Source organism: Chanos chanos, chromosome 6 (genome assembly GCF_902362185.1).
Source record: "Chanos chanos chromosome 6, fChaCha1.1, whole genome shotgun sequence".
In the NCBI taxonomy this organism is placed as follows: Eukaryota; Metazoa; Chordata; class Actinopteri; order Gonorynchiformes; family Chanidae; genus Chanos; species Chanos chanos.
This window is the reverse complement of record NC_044500.1, coordinates 4,328,249-4,350,155: the sequence shown is the minus strand read 5'-3', so window position 1 is coordinate 4,350,155 and position 21,907 is coordinate 4,328,249. Positions and strand designations below refer to the sequence as shown.

The 21,907-nt window shown below is 42.4% G+C and overlaps 1 protein-coding gene across 1 annotated transcript; it reads left to right on the top strand.

Moving 5' to 3' along the window:
* Positions 1-5,451: 5,451 nt before the first annotated feature.
* Positions 5,452-17,493, top strand: mpzl3 (myelin protein zero-like 3). Its single transcript, XM_030777609.1, has 6 exons — positions 5,452-5,600; positions 9,288-9,454; positions 13,627-13,837; positions 16,086-16,251; positions 16,789-16,858; positions 17,211-17,493. Exons 1-6 carry the CDS (start codon positions 5,531-5,533, stop codon positions 17,283-17,285), a joined length of 759 nt encoding a protein of 252 aa, XP_030633469.1. The 5' UTR covers positions 5,452-5,530; the 3' UTR covers positions 17,286-17,493.
* The last annotated feature ends 4,414 nt before the right edge of the window (positions 17,494-21,907 follow it).

Below are 21,907 nucleotides of genomic sequence, written 5' to 3'. Positions count from 1 at the left end.
ACGAACTCGATGACTCACACCATCTTCATGCACGGTTCACTGGTTCCCCCAAGACAGGAGATATTGGGGGTGTTGAATCTACTGTGGTTATATGGGATTGCAAACCCGCCTTCCGAACAAGATGTATCGATCTTTGTCCACGTTTTCTGACCATTGCACCCTCTGCTCTGCTCTGTGTGTGTATGTATGTGTGTGTGTGTGTGTGTGTGTGTGTATTTGCACACGTAAACGTGCTTCAGTCACCCGTCTAGAGCCGTTCACCTGTACATGGAAGAGGAGATGCTGGAGATTGACAGCTCGGACGGCATGATTTCAGACGCCAGCACAAAAGACCCCAGCTCATCTGAGGATGAGGATGACGACGACGATGATGACGATGATGGCGATGACGATGATGACTGAGACTTCCTCAGTCACCCGCGAGGAAGAGGCGAAACAAACGAAAGCTTGAAGAGGAAATGAGAGGAGAAGACTTTGTTTGGATGGACGTAACGTTTTGGATGGACGCAACAGGTAATTCTGTGAGATAAGCCAGGCCTGACCCCCTCAGAACAAGCAAACAGACAAACAAATAAAAACACTGAGAGAAAGGCCTCACCTTCCCTTTCGCTTTTGAAGCTGTTTGCAGAGAACAGTGACCCCTGTGTGTCAGAGAAGGTATTGCACTATGACATGAGAAGATTACTGGATTAACTCTCACACACGGGCAGTTGCTGGCCGGCTGGTATGAGGTCTGACATTCATTCATTTATTCATTCATTCACTCATTCATTCACTTTCTAAGCCGCTTATCCTCTGGTTTGACGTGTGAGGACTAAATTTCACCTTGTGTTGACTGCAGCTGGGGAATAGGCCTTCAGAAGGACAAGTGTAAAATAACGTCCAAACAAACCCACAAACAAACAAACGTGAAAGCAAAACAAAACAACAAGTTCCAAAAAAAAAAAGATTCTTTCACATTTTAATCACACACCCACGTATCTTTCTCAGTACAGTGCACAAATGAAAATGACTTGGTGATATTTCTTTTTATTTTATTATTTTGTTTACAAAACATTTAAGATCTGTTGCACAAAGTAAAATAAAGTATTTTTTTTCAAGTATTCCTATTATGGTAATCTGAAACATGAGAAATATGTAATTTACCATAGTTCTGTTATTTTTAATATGTCTAATTTACAGTGACCTTGTTTAGCATCTAAAAAATACCGAGAAGTATTCTGATGAATTTGACCTGAGTGTTTCTGGAAGCTTCTGCCAACACGATCTCTTCCCCAGGTGAAAGAGAGAGCGATCAGAATATAGAAATGTTTTATTTTTTTTTTCTCCTGTCTGACAACACTTGAAGAGACTTTGCTGGACCTGAACACGCAGCAAGGACCTGCCTTCATTTTTCTGAGGGGCCAGTATTTCTCACAGCCAATGCTTCATTGACAACATCCAACCAGACCCTCCCAGTCTGAATCCCGTACCTACCAGTACAGTTCACCAGTTGGAATCAGCCCTGTCAGCACTGAACCTCCTCAAGTCCTCCTAAACCAGTCATGGTTGATTGTGTAGAAGTCCTGAATGCACTATGATTGCTGTAGGAGTCGGGAATATTCTCATTTAAGAATGTGACTTATTTATGTTTATATTCAGTGAGCCCAAAAGGCACACACAGGAAACCCAGTTAGGCCTAAAAATGACCGTTTGTACTGAGTTGTGTGAAAACCAATGTGAAAACCCAGAGTTTGCTTTACTTGCATTCTGTAATCTGTGGTGAGATTTCATCAGTATAATTCTCCTGAGTGCTGATGGACTGCTGTGTTGTGTTTGCTGACTGACCAGAACCCCCCCCCCCCCCCCCCTCTCTCTCCACACACACACACACACACACACACACTGTCCTTATTAGCAAAGCTCAACCACCTTAGTTTGCAGCTAAGTTACACATTCACTTAATGAGTTTGCATGTGTAGCCTGATGTTCAACCACAGTTCAGACATTACTAACTATTCTTACTTTTTATATTAAAAAAGATTGTTTATTGTTGTTTTGAAAACGTTGTGTTCTATTGCACTACTTTGCATGTGTCCAGACACAGAACACGACAACGTTCACGTTTTTCCCCAAATTTTCTTTCTTTTTTTTCCAAATGTTGTAAACACTAAATTTGAAAGAATGTTTTTTATGTATATAAAAATCTAATTTTCTCTTCAGTGTTCTCAGAAACTATTGAAAACAGCGTTGTGTGTGTGTGTGTATTTGTGTGGATATGTATGTGTAGTGTGTGTGTGTGTGTGTGTGTGTGTATTTGTGTGGATATGTATGTGTAGTGTGTGTGTGTGTGTGTGTGTGTGTGTGTGGGTGGGTGGGTGTGGATGTGTGTTTGTATGTGTGTGTGTGTGTGTGTTTGTGTATGAAAGGGACCATCTGTTTGAGCTGTATTTGCTCTTTGATCAAAGTGTCACCAGGCTTTGCCTTCGTTACTTAATAACTGAGAAAGAGAGAGAGAGAGAGAGAGAGAGAGAGAGAGAGAGAGAGAGAGGACAGGAAAGAGGTTAAATAACTTCTGATGAATAATGGCATTCAGGAGAGCCGTCTGTGTGTGACACAGCTTTATGGAACTCAATATCCCTGTTAACCATTCCCAATAACACACACACACACACAATACAAACTTCATAAAGTCCTGTCACCTTTTTCTGCTGAGACATACACACACCCCTTAAAAGGCTTAAACACACAAACACACACCCCATTTTTCATGCTGCATTTAAGCCCAACAGGTAGAAGAACTCTGTTCATTTTTAGGGCCTGTACTGAGGGAGGGAGTGATACCTGAGGACTCACCTGGGCTTTGGTGCCCTGTTAAAGGACGCAGTGCCAGCTGTCATTCAAACAGCAGGGACATCAGGCCCCTCAGCTGAACAGGCCTGAAAGTTCACCTGCTACTGGAACTCTCCAGTTTTTGGTGTGAAATCACTTTAGTACGTGCTTTAATATGTATATACACACTGTCAACCTCAGATTTACACACAACTGTACATACAAACACAATCAACTTCAGATTTACACACAACTCTACATACATACACTATCAACTTCAGATTTACATACAACTCTACATACAAACACTATCAACTTCAGATTTACACACAACTCTACATAACTACACCATAAACTTCAGATTTACACACAACTCTACATACATACACTATCAACTTCAGATTTACACACAACTCGACATAACTACACCATAAACTTCAGATTTACACACAACTCTACATACATACACTATCAACTTCAGATTTACATACAACTCTACATACAAACACTATCAACTTCAGATTTACATACAACTCTACATACATACACTATCAACTTCAGATTTACATACAACTCTACATACATACACTATCAACTTCAGATTTAATGACTGTCGCCTCACAGCAAGAAGGGCCTGGGTTTGATTCCCGGCGGGGGTCCTTTATGTGTGGAGTTTGAATGTTCTCCCCGTGTATGCGTGGGTTTCCTCACACAGTCCAAAGACATGCAGGTTACGTGAATAAGACTGTGTGTGTGAGTGTGTTTGTCTGTGCATCTGCCTTGCGATGGACTGGCCACCTGTCCAGGGTGTTTCCCCGCCCTTTCGCCCTATGAGCACTGGGATAGGCTTCAGCACTGCCCGCGACCCTAATCAGGATAAACGGTTTTGAAAATGAGTGAGTGAGTGAGTGAGAACTCGAGATTTACACGAAAATCTACATATAGACACCATAAAGTTCAGATTTACACAAGCTCTACATATATACACTGTACACCTTAGATTTATATATAAACACACCCAGTGACACATCAGATTACACACACACACACACACACACACACACACACACACACCCTTTCTACCATAATTAACTACCACACCCTTCAGTGATATGAGCAAAGCTGAGCTAGGCATCTTTCTTACAAGTGATATTGCGCAACACACACAGACACCACACCACACACACAAAGGGTATGCTAATATATACTGAATAAACCTATGCATCTGTGTCATGTTGGCTAGGCTGCTTAAACCACAATCCGTCCACATATAAAGCAGAAGACTAATTTTACTCTGGGCCCAATATCTGTGCTCGATCGAAAGGAACCTGTTCATTCATCTGTGCATGTCGCCCCCTGCTGGCCAGATCTGAACACACACACACACACACACACACACACACACACACACACACACACACACATAGGAGAAGAATTTGTTTCTTTACATTTATTTTCTTTTCCTGTTTTGTACTATAGTGTTAAATGTCACAGTTAAACTTAATCCATCACAACATGTATTGGGAAAATACTTGAATTTAGTCATGATTCTACATACTTGCTATATTGTGTGTGAAGACAGCAGCTTAGGAGAGAGAGAGAGAGTGAGCGAGCAAGAGAGAGAGAGCGAGCAAGCATGCAGTCTTGTCTCCTTTCACTCTACTCCTTTGCTTCACTGTCAGACAGAAAGCTGACGGAATGTCAGAGAGGTTGACATGGAAACAGTGATGACTTTGTGTGATCACTCATTCCCACAGAAAGGAGGGAACAAGAGGGAAAACCGAGAGAAGGAGAACAGACACACACAGAAAGCAACCTCCCAAAATAATGACATACTACATACTCTCTCCAACAGAGGGCTGAAACAGACAGCATTCACTCAAAGTCTGCTGGATGACGCGGGGAGTCAGGCAGTAAACTGAGAATACGAGTTTGCCGGCTTTGACTGGAACTTTTCCAAGTAACCTTAAAGTAAGTAACCGAATAGATTTGTCAAAAGGGGCAGTTTAAGTATGGATGGATTCAACCGTACAAATCATTCAGAGCAGGAAAAATAAATATACCTGATAGTAAGTGAAATTAGATCGCTAAACACCTGGTTATGGCGGCCTTGGCATTGAGTTGAGAGTGAAAATGGGTGCCCTGTCCCACTGGACATTATTTGGGCCATGCCAATCAAGAGCCCGCCGGCTGCCAAGAATGAAAAACAGGCTCGTGTGATCTTCAAAAGCTCTCTGAATTGCCCGATGTTTTATCACTTCATAAGGCCACCTACCAGATGTGGGAAGTAAATACTTGGTTGAAAAGGTTGTGTATCAAATTTACAAATAAAAATACCCCTAAAGTTACCACAAAATGATTCAGGAACGCCTGTTTTTTTCCCTCCCAAGAGTGCGACAAAACGCTGTTTATGCTGAGAGCCTCTGATTGCTTGTCTCTCTAAAAGAGGAGCCAAAAATTCTTTCGTTGCTTTCATACTTGAAGCTCAGTCACACTCTTGAAGAAATGACAATCTTCGCGCTTATACGTACAAGTGTGTGAGTGTGTGTGTGTGTGTGTGATCTTTTCACGCACTTCCTGTATCACCTGTCTGTCAGGTAGTCTCGCTCGCAGTCTATTGAGTCACGAGAAAATGGACGACGCGCTGAAACTCCGTTTTTAAAAACTCTTAAATTATTCTTTCGAAATTAATTTATCTGGGATAGGTTTGTGCCGTGACATGGATTTACATGGACGTTGGCAAATGAGTTCTAAAAATGTAGTTTTGTCGTGTTTGTTCGTCAGTTTTGGTAAGTAGACAAACTAATTTTTTGGTCTCTGTCAGCATTCTTTATGTCGTCCAATGAGTTGAGAAACAAGTGCTTGTATTTCAATTTATACGTCCGGCTTTGATTAGTAAATACTACAGTGCGAAGGGCTTTATGATAGCCCGTGTTTCTTTGCGCATAAGTGGGGTTTTATGGTTTTAAAATGGTAGTAAAGGCGTCTGGTATCAGCACGCTGCGAATTTGTTTGCTTTTCATCAGCTGCCGAGCGACACTCTGTACGTCAGCCGTCATACAGCCTCAGTTTTCCCCAATATTTATGACAAATAAATACCCATTTCTCTCCGTCTCCGCTAATGTATACGGCTACGTACTTAAATTGCTTCTGTAATACTATGTTGCGATTTACAGTGTCACCGGTCTGATAACCGTGGGAACATGATCTTTGGGTTCGGTTGCAACACACACACACACGAACACAACACTCACCACCATACTATCTCAGAGGGAGGGGTATACCATTGAATAGTCTCAGCCTTGGTGTATTGCAGTAATTTCAAGTGCAGGTGATAATAACTTTCCGCAATATGTTTTCAAAGCGACTGCTTCAGGCCTGTAAACTGTTCCTCTATAGTGAGCACAGTCTGTGTCGAGGCCTTTCTGCTATAGCCCAACAGATTAATCATTAAGGAAAATAAATCGTATTTTACACTGTTTGTTCGACTTATTTAATACAATTCTCTGGAGTCCACTCTTTCCCATAAATACTGGATATGTGCTGCTACTGTAATGTTATAATCCATTAAAATACTTTATTGAACGTTTCTGAAAAACAAACAAACAGACGAGACTTGTGTTTATATTTGAATTGGTTTTAGCGGTTCTGGGGTGGTTCCAATCAACGTGTCATAACTCCATTAAATCTACATAAGAACTACATAAAATCAGGTGCTGTAGTGTCTTCAGTAATAATCGTCGAATGAAATGTTAAATTTATAAAGCGACAATGCTCATCTGTTTTTTTGCAAGAGACAAAGTAACTGGTTCCTAAACTGACCTTTTAGGAGAGACCAAAGTCCAGTGTGTTGAGATTCTCACTACACAAACTGAATATAACTGAGATCGCGATAGATTTGAAGGTATAGACACCGCTGAGATGAACCGTGAGGCTACAGCTAAGGCGAACCTTTCGGTAGGAGGCGCATAGCTGTGGACTTTCTGAGTTGATCCGCAGGATCACATATGCAAAAACACGCAACATTGTAAAATTACGTTCGGTTGGTCTGAAGTTAATATTTTATTGATTTAATTGTTTATTTTCTATTGTGCCACTGTTTCTGTCATGGCATTTTTCTCTTTTGGGCTTTTACCGAATCATAGTTCATTGCGCTATAGGATCCACTGACAACGAGGAACGCACGACTTTGAAAGTGAAAGAGATTACATATACGGACTTGGGTGTTACTCGTGTTTTGTTCTCTTGTTTTGTTTCGGGGAGTAACCAAATATGAAACCGAACACTTCTTGGCCTGTCTTTACCAAGCCTCTCATTTGGCCGTTTCCGTTATATATTTACCTTCCATGTATCTCGTGCAGAAACAGGGAAACAGGGGCCAGTGTAGAACGTGGGCTATTTGTGGTACAAATGTTTATCGACACGGTGATTTGTGCATATGTTTGGGCTTGCTGGGATGTGGGAGCAGGTATACGCATGTGTCTTTGTGTATGTGTGTTTTTGTTAATATGTTGTCACACTCTTAACAGGCCCGCACACGGCTTACACATATCCCTCCATGTGTTTTCCATTATTACTCAACGTCTGACGAGGAAAAAAACACTCCTAAAGGCAGGCGTGGCTGACTCAGAGCCTGTTCTGAGAGACGCTCTTTAGCTATAGCAGTTTGGGTAATTTGCATGTAATTTGATTGGTAAATAAAATCCACTCATCTCTAAATGCCAGGGTCCCCTATCCCCGTTTGAAGCAGTGAATACCAAATAGAGGCTGTTTGGAAGTGCTGTGATTGTGTGTGGCTCAAGCCAGACTTCTAGGTCAAGTGATAAGAGGCGAACCGATTTGAAATGTTTAAAAATAAAAAAGTGTGTGCTGTGTTCTGAAAAAAAAAAAAAAAAAGGTAGAACCGATGAACCTACGGGTCATTTGTGTTAAGCACCAGAGATCGGAACTGGGTCAAGTTATTCTATGTGTGACCAGAGCTGATCTTAATTCTCCAACATGGTTCACGTGGCTGTTCTGATTGCTTTCCGAGGTCCTCAGATTCCGTCGGAATTCCGTGTGCTGGAATATCAAACATACGTTACCTGAATGCTGCTCAAGAACTGGATTTATTAATTAAGAGACCAAGGTCACAGAGAAAGGCAATAGTGAAGGGAATTGGAACAGGTCCCAGTACATTCCAGTACTTTAAATAATATTCTCACCCAAGTGTGTAGTCAGTTGTTTCTCTCACCTCGTTTAATGGTCCAGGCTCAAGCTAGGTTTGTGTGTGTGTGTATCGTGAACAATTCTATATGAACGTTTGAGTCTGAACATTCAAGAGTCATACTGAGTCATACTGTGTCAGTGTGCCTTGTTACATAACCCCTATTGGCTGTTACGACTCAAACTTTGATGAGCGTCAGTCATAGAGTGTGTCTAATTCCAGTGAACATCATTTCTTATCTGAGCAAGTTGATTAGCTCTCAAATGGCTGGAGCATGTGTGTGTGTGTGCGCGCGTGTGTGTGTGCGTGTGTGTGTGCACGCGCGCATGCGCCGAACACACATAATGATTTATTTTTCCCCTCTGTGTCTGAGAGCACTGACAATGGCACCACTGAAAGCATTGTGACGCCCCTGCCAAAAACAGAGTCTCCGTCTTACCAGAACGTCAAGGTTATTCAGCCTGCGTCCTAAATTTCACTTTTTTTTTTTTTTTTTTCGCTGACAAAACACTTTCTTTCTCCCGCTGCATATGAAGCTGGTGGTAATACCCTCTGGTATATACCTGCATCAGTCAGGAGGAAGAAGAGAAAGAATGATAGTGGTGTTATCAGTTCTCCAGAGAGCTGTATAAGAGTTCATGCTGAGAGAGACAGGAGTGGGTTTCCCACAGCACCGTGGCATTTAGAAGTTTTCAATGTGTCTGCAGTAGGGGGAAAAAAAAAGTTAAAAAAAGATTATGAATTATATTTAGGTTCGTACTTTCTTGGAGGTTCTACTTTCTGACATATGCTGCGTTAATAAAAACAAAGTCACAATATTAAAAACTATTTCTGAAGTGTTACACTTTCCTGTCTTAATGGGATTCCAGCACAGAGTGCTCCTTTGTTGTGTTTCTGTCCTCAGTGTGTATGCAGACCGATACAGGCTGTGTATCAGGCCTTTTTTCTTTTTGACTTGTCTTACCAAAAGTAACTTTTTTTTGACTTGTCTTACTAAAAGTAACTTTTTGGCCTTTGTATTCTGCCTGGATTCTCCTTGAGAATCAGTTATAACTCACAGGCACACACAAAAGATTAAAGACATTAAACACATTTTTGATTGTATCACATTCTAAAATCTATATCTATGCATGAGAGACAGGATTTTTGCTCTCACTTTAAAGAGTTACCCAGCGTTGTGAGAGGCTGTCTGTTTTCCCTCATCTGCTTCACCTTGCCTAACACACAGCCCAAACACTCCTCAAACCCCTTTCTCTCTCTGTCTTTGCAGCGCTGTGTCCTGTTTACTCTATAAAAGTGACAGCTCCAGCAGAGATTAATGCAGTGACAGGGGAAACAGTTACCCTGTCCTGCTCCTTCACCTCCAACACTCGTGTCACCAGCAAAATGTCGGTGGACTGGTCTTACCGACCGCAGAATGGAAAGTCTCCAGTAACGGTGAGTACATCACGTCTTCCCGGTCCATTACCAAATGTGTCTGCGATAAAGCTATGACAGAGCGTTTCTCATCGGTGTCCGGTATGGAGTCAGAGTAGATGGTAAGCTTAAAACGACCCCTGACATCATTAAAGATTTAAATTCTCATGACGCCGTCATGATGTGATAGGGTGGCCTTGACTGGTGAGGAGCCTGACATAATTTCTCTGCACGCGGTAATGGAATTCGAGATGCAGCCGTATCGGCAGAGGATGACATCATAATAGAATTTTCTCTGTGTTCCATCATGGAATGGGAGAACTGCTGGATAGCTATGATGTCATCCCTTTACCCTCTCATTGCTAAAGAGACAGATGGTGAAATCATGGCACATTTAATAAGATGAGCAGTTGCGATCATTTATCAGCCTGAGAGATGAATAAGATGAGGACATTAGGTTATTGCTCTCTCCATTTTCTGTCAGAAATGAGTGTTAGCATTAGCGAAGCGCTGGAATATTGTTAAAGACTGTAGCTGTGTCTGATACGACATACTGTTTTTTTTTTGTTTTTAATATATAGTAAACTCTGCTTTCTAAACTGTTGAATGTTTCATCTCCAGTTTCAACTGTGTTTTACAAAGAGATATAATAACACTTCACAGAGGGTAAAAATAGACACATTTTCATACAAAAAATAAACAAGCATGCATTTTAATATCTTACAAAAACAACAGATAAAAACTGATGAAACTTAATAGCTAAAGCATCACCTTCTCAAAATGCAAACTGTATGTGTGTGTGCGCGCGCTCACATGTGCGCATGTGTGTTTGTGTGTGTATGTATGTGTACACGTGTTAATTTGTATGTATGTGCATTTGTGTGTGTGTATGTGTACACATGTTAATTTGTGTGTATGTGCGTGTGTGTGTATGTATGTGTACACATGTTAATTTGTGTGTAAGTGCGTATGTGTGTGTATGTGTACACATGTTAATTTGTGTGTGTGTGTGTGTGTGTGTGTATGTGTACACATGTTAATTTGTGTGTGTATATGTGTACACGTGTAAATTTTTGTGTATGCGCGTGTGTGTGCATGGATATCTTTTAGGTGTGGTAAAGGATTTAGATGTGTGTTTTGAGTATTTCATTAAACATTTTATTAAAGTGTGTTTTTACGGCATGCAAGTATTCTACATGAACTATAAAATTCTTTAACTTTGTGTAACTTTAGGAAATGATATCTTCATTTTCCATCAGAATATGAGGTACCTGACATGGCTTCAGTTATCGTTTTTCCATTTAGAGGATATCATTTATTTGTAGAGGCCTTGACTTTAAATAAATCTAAATGTGTGACAGAGTAATGGAATTGTACACCTGCTGTCCACGGCTCCACCCTCTCTGTGCTGGGAATATTCCAGAATGAATAGTAACACAGATTGTGACATCATAATGGAATGTGTTTTCTGTGGTCACTGAGTGAGAATCGTTAAGATGACATGCAGTTCTGCTGAGACTTTAGCAAACGCCGCACACAGAGTGTTTTAGGCCTCACCCTGAGAGAACAGCACTGCCAACCGCAGGGAATGGACAAGCAACCACAGGATTTGTCACTTCTATAATTCACCACCGTGTCATAACACCGCCTTTTAAAACTTCATGACAAACAGGTGCCTTGTGCAGCCAGGCATACTAACGCAAGTCAGCAGCTCAACAGAACGTCAGTGCCCTCTGTCCTGCACTCCTGACCGCTCCTCACATTCCACCTGTCAGTGCTCCACTGGAGCAATGCACATTTATCAAACAAAAACTCTATTACTCCGTTTATGAATCAAACTCTGGGTATTGCCAGCATCTGACAGGCAAAGGTTTTTAGAAGTCCTGGCGGAGTTAACTAATCAGAGTAACTGTTCTGTTCCATAAATCTCCCTGAGACAGCTTCACTCCGGATCCACTGTATGTTTAACCCACTCTGCTGCTTTAAAATATTCATATGAATTTATTGATTACAAAAAAAAAGATTAAAAAAAAATGCTGTTCACTGTCTTTGAGTGACAGCTGAGAATTTAACAATGCCTTAAGCACAATAGTGTATGTGTTGGGCCAGCAGGGAGAGAATATGTGTGTGTGTGTGTGTGTGTGTGTGAGAGAGAGAGAGAGAGAGAGAGAGAAAAGAGTGAGAGAGAGAGAGAGAGAGAGAGAGAGAGAGAGAGAAAGAGAGAAAGAGAGAAAAGAGTAAGAGAGAGAGAGAGTGGAAATGAATAGATGAGTTTGGTATTAACAAGCCAAGTGAGGCTGTGAGTGTTTTTTCCTCAGGGTTGTGCTAAGGAAGTCCTTTTCAAATACAGTGGAACCCTTAGCCAGACCTGTCAGTCTAGCAGCCACTCACTCTAATTGGATTATAGGGGATGATGATGTCATCGGTTTATGCCATGGGGGGGGGGGGGGGTGTCTTTGATTGGATTGGCCAGTTTGACTTTAGCCTATTCATTATGATGCTCATTCTCCTGTGGACATAGACAGATTAGAAATGATGGGAAAATTTATCTGCAATTGTTCAAGTGAATTAAACATGGATTGTTTTTGTCCCTGTCTGCTTTTTTTTTTGGTGGTTTATACCTCTGATGAGAAGATCATAATTACAATTTCCATTATAACAAGGTTTGGTGTTGTCTTATCCTCTTAAGACCTTTGCCAGGGGAATGATGCTGCTGATTTCCTATGGTGATGTTTGTTTGGGCTGGCAGCCGGAGCAGGGAAGTGGTTTTTACGGTACGCCTGCGTGTGGAGCGATTGCACAGAACAGAGTGTGTGCTTTTAGCCGTGTTCTTGTTTGCACTGAAGGTGGTTGGCTAATGGCTAGAGGTGCTTTTTAGGATGTCTTTGTTTTTTCCTCCACACAAGACTTAGTTTGTGACGTTGTATGGGCTGGGCCCCTTTCACAGTGGGTTGTTTAGCACCAACTGACTGTGTCTCACACACACACACACACACACACTCATGCAGATACACACACACACACACACACACACACACACACACACACACACACACACACTCATGCAGATACACACACACAGGGAGATACACACAGAAACGCATGAACACAGCCATACCAGCTTTATCAGGAGGGTGTGCCCACTTATCTTCTGGCTAGTATGACTATCATGATTCATTTATGCCTGCGCGTGTGTGTGTGTGCGCGCGTGTGTGTGTGTGGTGTGTGTGCGTGCGGGCAGGAGAATTGAACAGTTGAGAGGATCTGTCTTATTTGTTTGGTAGACCTGACTATTTGCTCTTATTCTGTTCTTTCTTTCTCTCTCTCTCTCTCTCTCTCTCTCTCTCCCTCCCTCTCTCCCTTTCTGTCTGTCTCTTTGTCTTCACTTCAGAATTGGAATTGATTTTTTGGAACAGAGAAACGACAGATGTCTTCATTTCTCTTCGGACATCCCGTATTAAATTCCCCGTGTCTGCTGGTCCTAATCTCTTATATTGAAAATGAATTATTTTCATATCACAACAGTAAAAACCAGGTCTGCGGTGGTAATAGGCTTTTTGAATCATTTGTTCGAGTACTTTTATTCAGTTTACGACACTCCGTTTCAAGAAATAAACTCCATCAACCCAACACGACGCCAACTGAAGTGTAGTTCTAAAAGGTGCCCTCTTGTGGTGAGGTTTGGAACTGCGTCCCAGGCAGGTGTGTGTGTGTGTGTGTGTGTGTGTGTGTTTGAAGTGGCTGTATGCTCTGAGTGCTGGCAGACAGAGCTCTGATGGTCCTTACACAGAGAGCCCATCTGATAAAGAGTCATAAAGCGTGACGGCCTCCTGACTCTCCACGGCAGGCAGCCCCTCGCGTCCGAGCTTTATTAAATGTCAGTGAGCAATTATTGAGAGGTTCAGATCTCCCTCCCTCGCTCGCTCTTAATCTCTGTCAATCTCTCTCTCTCTCGGCTCAATTGAATTCAGAGGCTTTATTGCCATGACTTTGTTGTAAAGACGGCTGCCAAAGCATATAGCGTGTAGTGTTATGGTTAATGTATGGGAAGGAAAGAGGAAGCTGTTTAGACAAGAACATTCTCACAGTGGGAACAGGTAACCGCTCTGTTCAAGAAGGTTTAGAACATTTAGTAGATACAAAAAAGTCGAAAATCTAAAGAAAGTGTGAATGCTGTTCTTTTTGTCTTTCAGTTCTTTCATTACCTCGCAAAGTCGTACCCTCCGCAGGATGGACAGTTTGCGGGAAGGGTGAAGTGGCTAGGCAGCCCCTCCACACACGATGCGTCCGTTCAGCTCCTGAACGCTTCTCTCCATGACAACGGGACCTACATCTGCTCCGTCAGGAACCCGCCGGACACCCACGGATCCCCGGCCCAAACCCTGCTCACTGTCACACCCAAAAGTATGACATGTCTCTGTCTCAACACGTGAGATGCAACACAATTAAATACACACACACACACACACACACACACACACACACACAGTTGCGCCCTAAAGTAGGACATATCTCTGTCACAACGCGTTAAACACAACTCATTTAAATACACACTCCTCCCTCCCTCTCTCTCTCTCTCTCACACACACTCACACACACACATGCAAACACACTCACACACACATACACACACACACACGCACACACTTAAACGCACACACACACATGTGCACGCACGCACACACACACAGTCACACAGTCACAGTCACGCCCAAAAGTAAGACATATCTCTTTCACAATGCGTTAAACACAACACATTTAAATACACACTCCTCTCTCTCACGTGCGCGCACACACACACACAGACACACACACACACACACACACACGGGGGAGATGATGTCATCAGTGTATGCCTGGGGGACTCTTTGATTGGATTGGCCAGTTTGACTTTAGCCTATTCATTATGATGCTCATTCTCCTGTGGACATAGTCAGATTAGAAATGATTGGAAAATTTATCTGCAATTGTTCAAGTGAATTAAACATGGATAGTTTTTCTCTCCCTCCCCTTATTATTTTTGGCGGTTTATACCTATGATGAGAATATCATAACTACAATTTCCATTATAACAAGGTTTGGTGTTGTCTTATCTTAAGACCTTTGCCAGGGGAATGATGCTGCTGATTTCCTATGGTTGTTAATGTCACGCCCAAAAGTAAGACCTATCTCTGTCACATCGCGTTAAACACAACGCAGTTAAATACACACTCCTCTCTCTCTCTCTTTCTCTCTCTCACACTCACACACACACACACACACACACACACACACACACACAGCCAGGCTGAATGTGACCGCTGCTGGTCACATTTATAGTGTATTTGTGTAGAATTCTGACAGTGTGTTGGTTGTTATGTCTGTTCAGTGTGTTGGTTGTTATGTAACACTCTCTGGTGTCTTTAGACTGCTCACAGTAAGAGTGGATTTGTGTAGAACTGTGGCAGTGTGTTGGTTGTTATGTGTGTCCAGTGTGTTGGTTGTTATCAGTGTTGGGGGGTAAAGAGTTACAAAGTAACATGTTACTGTAATTATATTGCTTTCCTCCATTATGAAGTAAAGTAAAGCATTACAGTTCAAATGTCAGTAATCACATGACAGTTTCTGGACTATTAAAGTCTCCTTTACTGCTTTACACACGCCTTTGCAAAAGAATGTTTTTCGTGCTGAATATTTAACTTATTTAACTTATAAAATGGATAGTATGTTTTTTGTTACTGGTCAAAAATGTGAACTCATGAATGAGGCCACACTTTACACTTATTTCGGAGCAGCCCAGGCTCGACGTGAAGCTATTGCATTGAAAATAAATTAATGAAAGGACTATGATCTTTGTCCTTGTATTTTTATAAATCGGTATTTGGTAAATCGGCGAATTTGTAGTTTTAGAGGGTAACTCAAAAGTAAAGTAAAGCGCAGTGTAATTACTTTTCAAAAGGAGTAACAAGTAAAGTAATCCCATGACAATTTAAAAAAGTAATTGCTAACTTATCGCCAGTTACTTTTTCTGAGTAACTACCCCAACACTGGTCGCCATGTAACACTCTCTCGTCTCTTTTAGACTGTGAATTATGGAAGCGAGCACTCTCTCTCTCTCTCTCTGGGCTACATAATCTGCCCAGATCAGAGAAATGAATTGGTTCCAGTGCACGGGGCAGCTTCATGTTTTATGTTGTGCTGAGAAATGACGGGCACGCTGTCCAGAGGAGGCTGTGTGTAAGACCTCAGTCAGCGGCGACTGACTAAAGGATGGAATGATGGAAATGTGTAAACTCTCTGTTGCTTGTGCTTCAGTCTGTTTAAGAAGAGAGAGATTTCTGGTCTGTCCCCAAGTCAGAGAACATAATAGTACACAGTCATTCTGAAATATGAATGAAGACAGACTACAGATACAAATTCTGATGTAGAGAAATCTGTGTGAGCAGAGTCTTTTATTGAATTTAACAGCACTGTTACATTACCTCAGTTATCTTAAAGCGTGAAATCTTTTTCTAATAGTGTTTAAATGCCAACCTCTCTCTCTCTCTCTCACTCCCTCTCTCTCTCTTTTGCTCTCTCTTCTTCTCTATCTTTCTTTCTTTCTCTCTCTCTTTCTCTGTCTCCCGTCCCCTTTATTCCTGTCTCTGTCTTTTTCTTTCTCTTTCGTCTACAGAGCAAACTACTCGTTTTACGGATGTGGCTCTGTTGCTGCTGTTCGTCCTGGTGCCGTCTGCAGGCATCTCTCTGGTTCTGCTGGGTCAGATCCTCTGTCCTTGCTGTGACACAAAGGAGAGAAGCCCAAACCATGCTGTCCGCTCACCGATCGAGGTGGCTGATGGGTAAGTGGGACAGGAAGACTTTTACAGTGCTGTCCTCTAAGGTAGAGCAGTGTAGTCTCTGCCCCAGTCCTGAGCGTCCACGTGACGGCTAATTTTACTTCTAACTCGGCCTAACCTTGATTAATGAATCAGGTGTGTGTGTGAAGCTTCCTCAAAAGTTTACAGTTCAGAGTTTCGACACTACAGGAGCCCCCCCCCCCCCCCCCCCCCCCAAAAAGTAAAAAATCAGTGATTAAATTTCTGGCAGAACAGTCGGGGAGATAAAAATGTTTGTATTAAAATGATAAAGATCAGCCAAAGAGTCGATTTTCTCCGTCCCCTCTTAAAAATAGTTATGTTTTCCATGATTTCACACTGGTGAAGAAAACATATTCTCATTTATCTAAAAGCCTTTACTTTCATCACTGAATTGCAAATTCAGCATTACGAATCAACTGTTTTAATCGGTTTTAATCTGGACTAGGAATTAGGGATTAGAGATTAATTATGCTAAATGAAAACTGAATGATATTCATATGTGAATTTTTACCTTCACAGTGAAGAGTATCTGTACAAACAGCCCAATCAGAAGGAGAAACGGGCAACATGCTGTGAAATGTACTGCTTGGTAAAGTATTCATGCCTCTGGATTACATTAACTAATCTGGATTACATTAACTAATCTGGATTACATTAACTTTTATACGCTAATACAGCCACTGGATTTTTCGTTAACAAGCAATAAACTGTAGATGCCATTGGCTAAACCACGCTCAGTGTATTAATGATTTTGTTTTGTATCCTTTTAAGTGGGTATCATTTCACGTTTTCGTGCTCAGTGTTTGGGGCTTTGATGCGTTGGCAGGGAAACCCTGCTGTTGAGACATTTGGTGTCATACCTGGCGAGCTGTTTTGCTAGCGTCCGTCTCAGTGGGCCTGTGACTGACTGGCGTGTGTGTGTTTTTCTCTCTCTCCTGTAGGATTCTGACGATGAGGAGTACTACATGCGTCATTTGAAAGATGAGATGGAGCGTTTAGATGAGACGCAGTGTTAGTTTTCCTCGCACGCTGACTTCCCGTTTTCTTTTGTTTGTTTTTGTTTGTTTTGTTTTCTGTGACTGTCCCCTCGTTGACCCAAGAAGACGAAGGGTATTTCTCCGAAACTCCCGGCTTTACGGATACTGAACAGAGAACAGTGTATTTTTGTCCACGCTCTAACACACCTAATCGAGCCAAAGGCAACAAGGCTGGTTGGCTGGTTGGCTGGCTGGTTGATTGGCTGGTTGGCTGGCTGGCTGGTTGGCTGGCTGGCTGGTTGACTGGCTGGTTGACTGGCTGGTTGACTGGCTGGTTGACTGGCTGGTTGACTGGCTGGTTGACTGGTTGACTGGTTGATTAGCTGGTTGATTGACTGGTTGGCTGGCTGGTTGATTGGCTGGTTGGCTGGTTGACTGGCTGGTTGACTGGCTGGTTGATTGGCTGGTTGATCAGCTGGTTGACTGGTTGATCAGCTGGTTGGCTGGTTGATTGGCTGGTTGGCTGGCTGGTTGGCTGGCTGGTTGGCTGGCTGGTTGGCTGGCTGGTTGACTGGCTGGTTGACTGGCTGGTTGACTGGTTGATTGGCTGGTTGGCTGGCTGGTTGGCTGGTTGGCTGGTAATGTGAAGGTGGAGCCACAATATGCTGTCCCCTAAGTCCTTGAGTGTGAGGAAGAGAGACAGTGTTCTATATCAATTCCACAACACTAGTTAATGGTAATAATTAAAAAAATAAATAAAACGAAAACATTTATGGCAGCCCTTTGGAAAGAGATTTGATCATGCTCATTCACAGAGGCCCAAGTGACCAGCTGATTCATTCATGAAAACGTCTGTGTGGGAAAAGAAAGACGTTTGTTTCATTCAGTTATGAGAAAACAACGCAAACCAAGTTAGAAAGCAACATTCACACTTTCCACACATCCTGGAAACGTTAAAACACACAGTTACAGATGACTTTACTGACCTCTAACAAAAACCCCTCTAACTCAAAAAGCATACACACACACACACACACACACACACACACACACACACACACACACACACACACACACACACACAGTCTCTCTGTCTCTCTCTCTTTATCTCTCTCTCTCTGTCTCTCTTGCTTACTAAGGCCAGGCACTTCCTCCTCATCAGAGGGTCAGGCTTCCTGTGTTCTTCAATATGTTCCTTTTAGTTCATGTATTTAAGTTATTTTTTTTTGTCAGAGATGTCTGTGCAGAGCTTTAATCTGACATATTATGTAACCATATAATTCCATAGATGATATTTCTGCTTTGTTAACATTACAGTGTCAGATGAGGTGCAGTCATTGTGTTAGATTAGATCAGCCTTTGTTGGGAGGACTTCAGAGACATTAGTCATTTTGTACTGATCATCAGACTTTCTGTTTGAAGAGACACGGATGTACTAGCCACTTAATCAGCACACCTACAAATTCTACTGTAAAGAGCTTGTGTATTAGGCGTACAGAGAACAGGCCTCACTTGTCTCTACATTAATCTTTCATAATGAAGACAAATGATGTTCACGTTAGCCATTTCTGCCTGTGCGCCTTCATTAGTAATACATAAACTGGGCATAGTGCTTCCTGTGAGCTTTCAGAAACATCTGACCAGAGATTAGAATGTAATGTATGAGTTTATTTATGATTGTGTCTCTTCATTCTGATTGAACTTTTGTCCTTTAACACTAAAAGAGATGTGAGAAAAAAAAAAATATATATATATACAATTTCTATACAAGAGCTTATTTAGCTGTAAAGTTTAAAGTTTCTATGTGGCTATTTTTTGTAAATACAGAGTATTATTTGAGAGGATGAACGGATTGTATTGAATAAAAAAAGTGAATGTAATTTGATTTGTCCTCCTTTTTTATTGTTGTGTTTGTTTGTTTATATATATGTGTGTGTGTGTGTGTGTGTGTTTGTGTATACACACACACACACACACACACACACACACACACATATATATATATATATATATATATATATATATATATATATATATATATATATATACACACACACACATATAAACACATATTTATGTATATATATATATAAAACAGTGGTTAAGTTCAAGTTTATTTAGAGCCCAATATCACTGTTTACAGTCTCAAAGGGCTTTACAGGCCACAACAGTCAAAATCAAAACAGGATGGCACCCCCTGACTTAATCCTCATGGCGGGCAAGAAAAAACTCCCCAAAAAACCCAAAAGGGAAATGGGAAAATGGGAGAAATCTTGAGGAGGACCACAGAGAGAGGAGACCCCTCCTTGGCCAGACAGGTGTGCAATAGGTGCCGACCACGTGGGCAGTTACAACTGAAAGTAAATTGGAGCATGGTTATGTTTTTGAGAAGTGAATTCCTGTCACACTGTTGTTAAAAAAAAAAAAAAAAAAAAGGTTTGTTTCAGAAGTTTCAGCGTTCATTTGATCGTTCTTCTGTCAGTGACAGTAAGAGCACAGGACTGTCACCCGAGACAAGAAAAGAACACATCAGTGTGGGGAGGCAGTTCTTCATATCCTAACTCTCAGCTTTATGGTTATTAGATGTGTGTGTGTGTGTGTGTGTGTGTGTATGTGCAATATTTTAAAGAAGGGAAAATTATAAAATTATTGAAATATTGAAAAGTCACAACACCATCCAAATGCCACTCATCTTTTGCCGTGTTAATCTGCTGACTGGTATTGATTGCCGTTTGACAAATTGACACTGGATGTATTTCCCGCCCCCGGTCATTCTTTAACTCTACATCTCTCTGCCAGGGGTTTTTCCACTGCTGCATTTCTTTAGTAATGAATTCAGACGTTTAGGCGAATAGGCATAAACAGGTTCTACGCCCCCCCCCCCCCCCCCCCGGCCTTCGTGCAGTGTCAGACGGAGGCCAAACTGCTGTTCGAGTGGTGTTTTCAGTGATGGGTGTGTTAGAGTCATCTGTACACCGCGCTTCCTTGGCTCCTTGCTTCTCTGAGGTTAAGGAAATAATGACCACCTCTACATACTGAGGTTACCCACCGCTAATGGCTTTCAGCAGAGTCGCTTTTTACCACCTGACAGTCCCTTAGGACAAACCCACATGTTTTCCCCCCCAAATGGACGGAGTCATGTGGCAGAGACCACAGTTACGCTCGTGGACATTAAGAAAGACGTTTTGTGTCCTGTGTTTTCATACCCAGCTCTTCCACCCGCCTCCGTCGCATTACCAGCGGCGGCTTTCGCGCGCTGCCGTACATAGCGCATAAAAAACAAACAGATGAGATTGGGGGGGGGGGGGGGGGGGGGCGGGGGGGACCGAATTTGTAGTGAAACTTAACTGTTGCGTTTGTAACAGTCATTAGCAGGCTGCCGTGTGACATTCTCTCTCTCTCTCTCTCTCTCCCTGTAGACCGATTCCTGTGAGTTTCTGCACCGGCTTCGGTCATAATGCACTCAGAATGTTGGCTCTGGCTCGTTGCCATGGTGAGGGAGTATCGCCACGGATACGGTGGATTTGACGGAGTCCGTGGGGTCTTGTGAATGCTCTCTCTCTCTCTCGTCAGGAGGAGGAGAACAGAGCAGATACCGTCAGCTTTGCCGGAGAGCGCTGTCTCGGCGTTGTTACCATGGTAACATCTAGAAACTGGGGGGGGGGGGGGGGGTGTCAGATGGGGCATTTGGCTGATTTGTTGAAACACTCTCAGCAAAGCCTTTATAATCAGCAGGATTTCAATACACACTGACATTTTGGAAGTGGTTGAATCAGCAGAATTTGGAGTGTACAGAGACCCGCCTAAGTCAACCGGGCTGACCTGGAGTGTAAACGCAATAACTCTCCGCTCTAAACCTCGGAGAGTCCCGAGGAGTTGCATTTCTCAGATTTCCAATATGCCACACATAGAAGAAAAGGCGATGTGAGGTCATAAAGTGACTTGTAGGAGTTAAAACTGCTCAGAGCATCATAGCCATGAAAGTGTTGTCATTACTTTCCAAATAATATTTATCCAAAGTTTTATGCTGAGAAACAAGAAGACATACAGTGGTTTGTAGAGTGGGCACTGTGTTTTGTTAATTTGTCACTGTGTTTGTGGAAGACTGTATACTGACTGAATGATACCAAACTCATAACAAGATGGCGTATCTTACCCCAGGGCCCTCCGTGCGGTGTGGGTTTTAAAACAAGATCTACACTGTCTGGCACCAGGCCTGCAAGCATGCATCTTTCTTCCCAAACCCATAGTCCTCTGGATCTTTCTTGGGCTATGCTGTGGTTACAACCTAAATGGACATCCAGCACTGGGTAAGATCCTAATGCTGCGTCTCGGCCGATGGCGATCGAGTCACCGGGCATAGCTCGACTCCGACCACACAGACAACCCTTAAGTCCGCGCGAGCGTTCACGTCTGGAAGTGTGACGCCGGGCGTCGTCATCCGCCGCTCAACACAGGCGCCCCCTGTAGGCCAGAGACTGCACGTGCTTCGGGGAGCAGGACACTCCCAGAGAACAGGAAACTGACTGAGGTAAAGAGGGACGGGGTTCTAGATCCGTAAGAATCTCTGCTGAAAACGACAGACATTTCCACCTGTCATCTATTTTTTTTTTCTCTGTTTTTTCTCCACAATCAAGTTGTTTTCACTTTTTTTTGAGAGC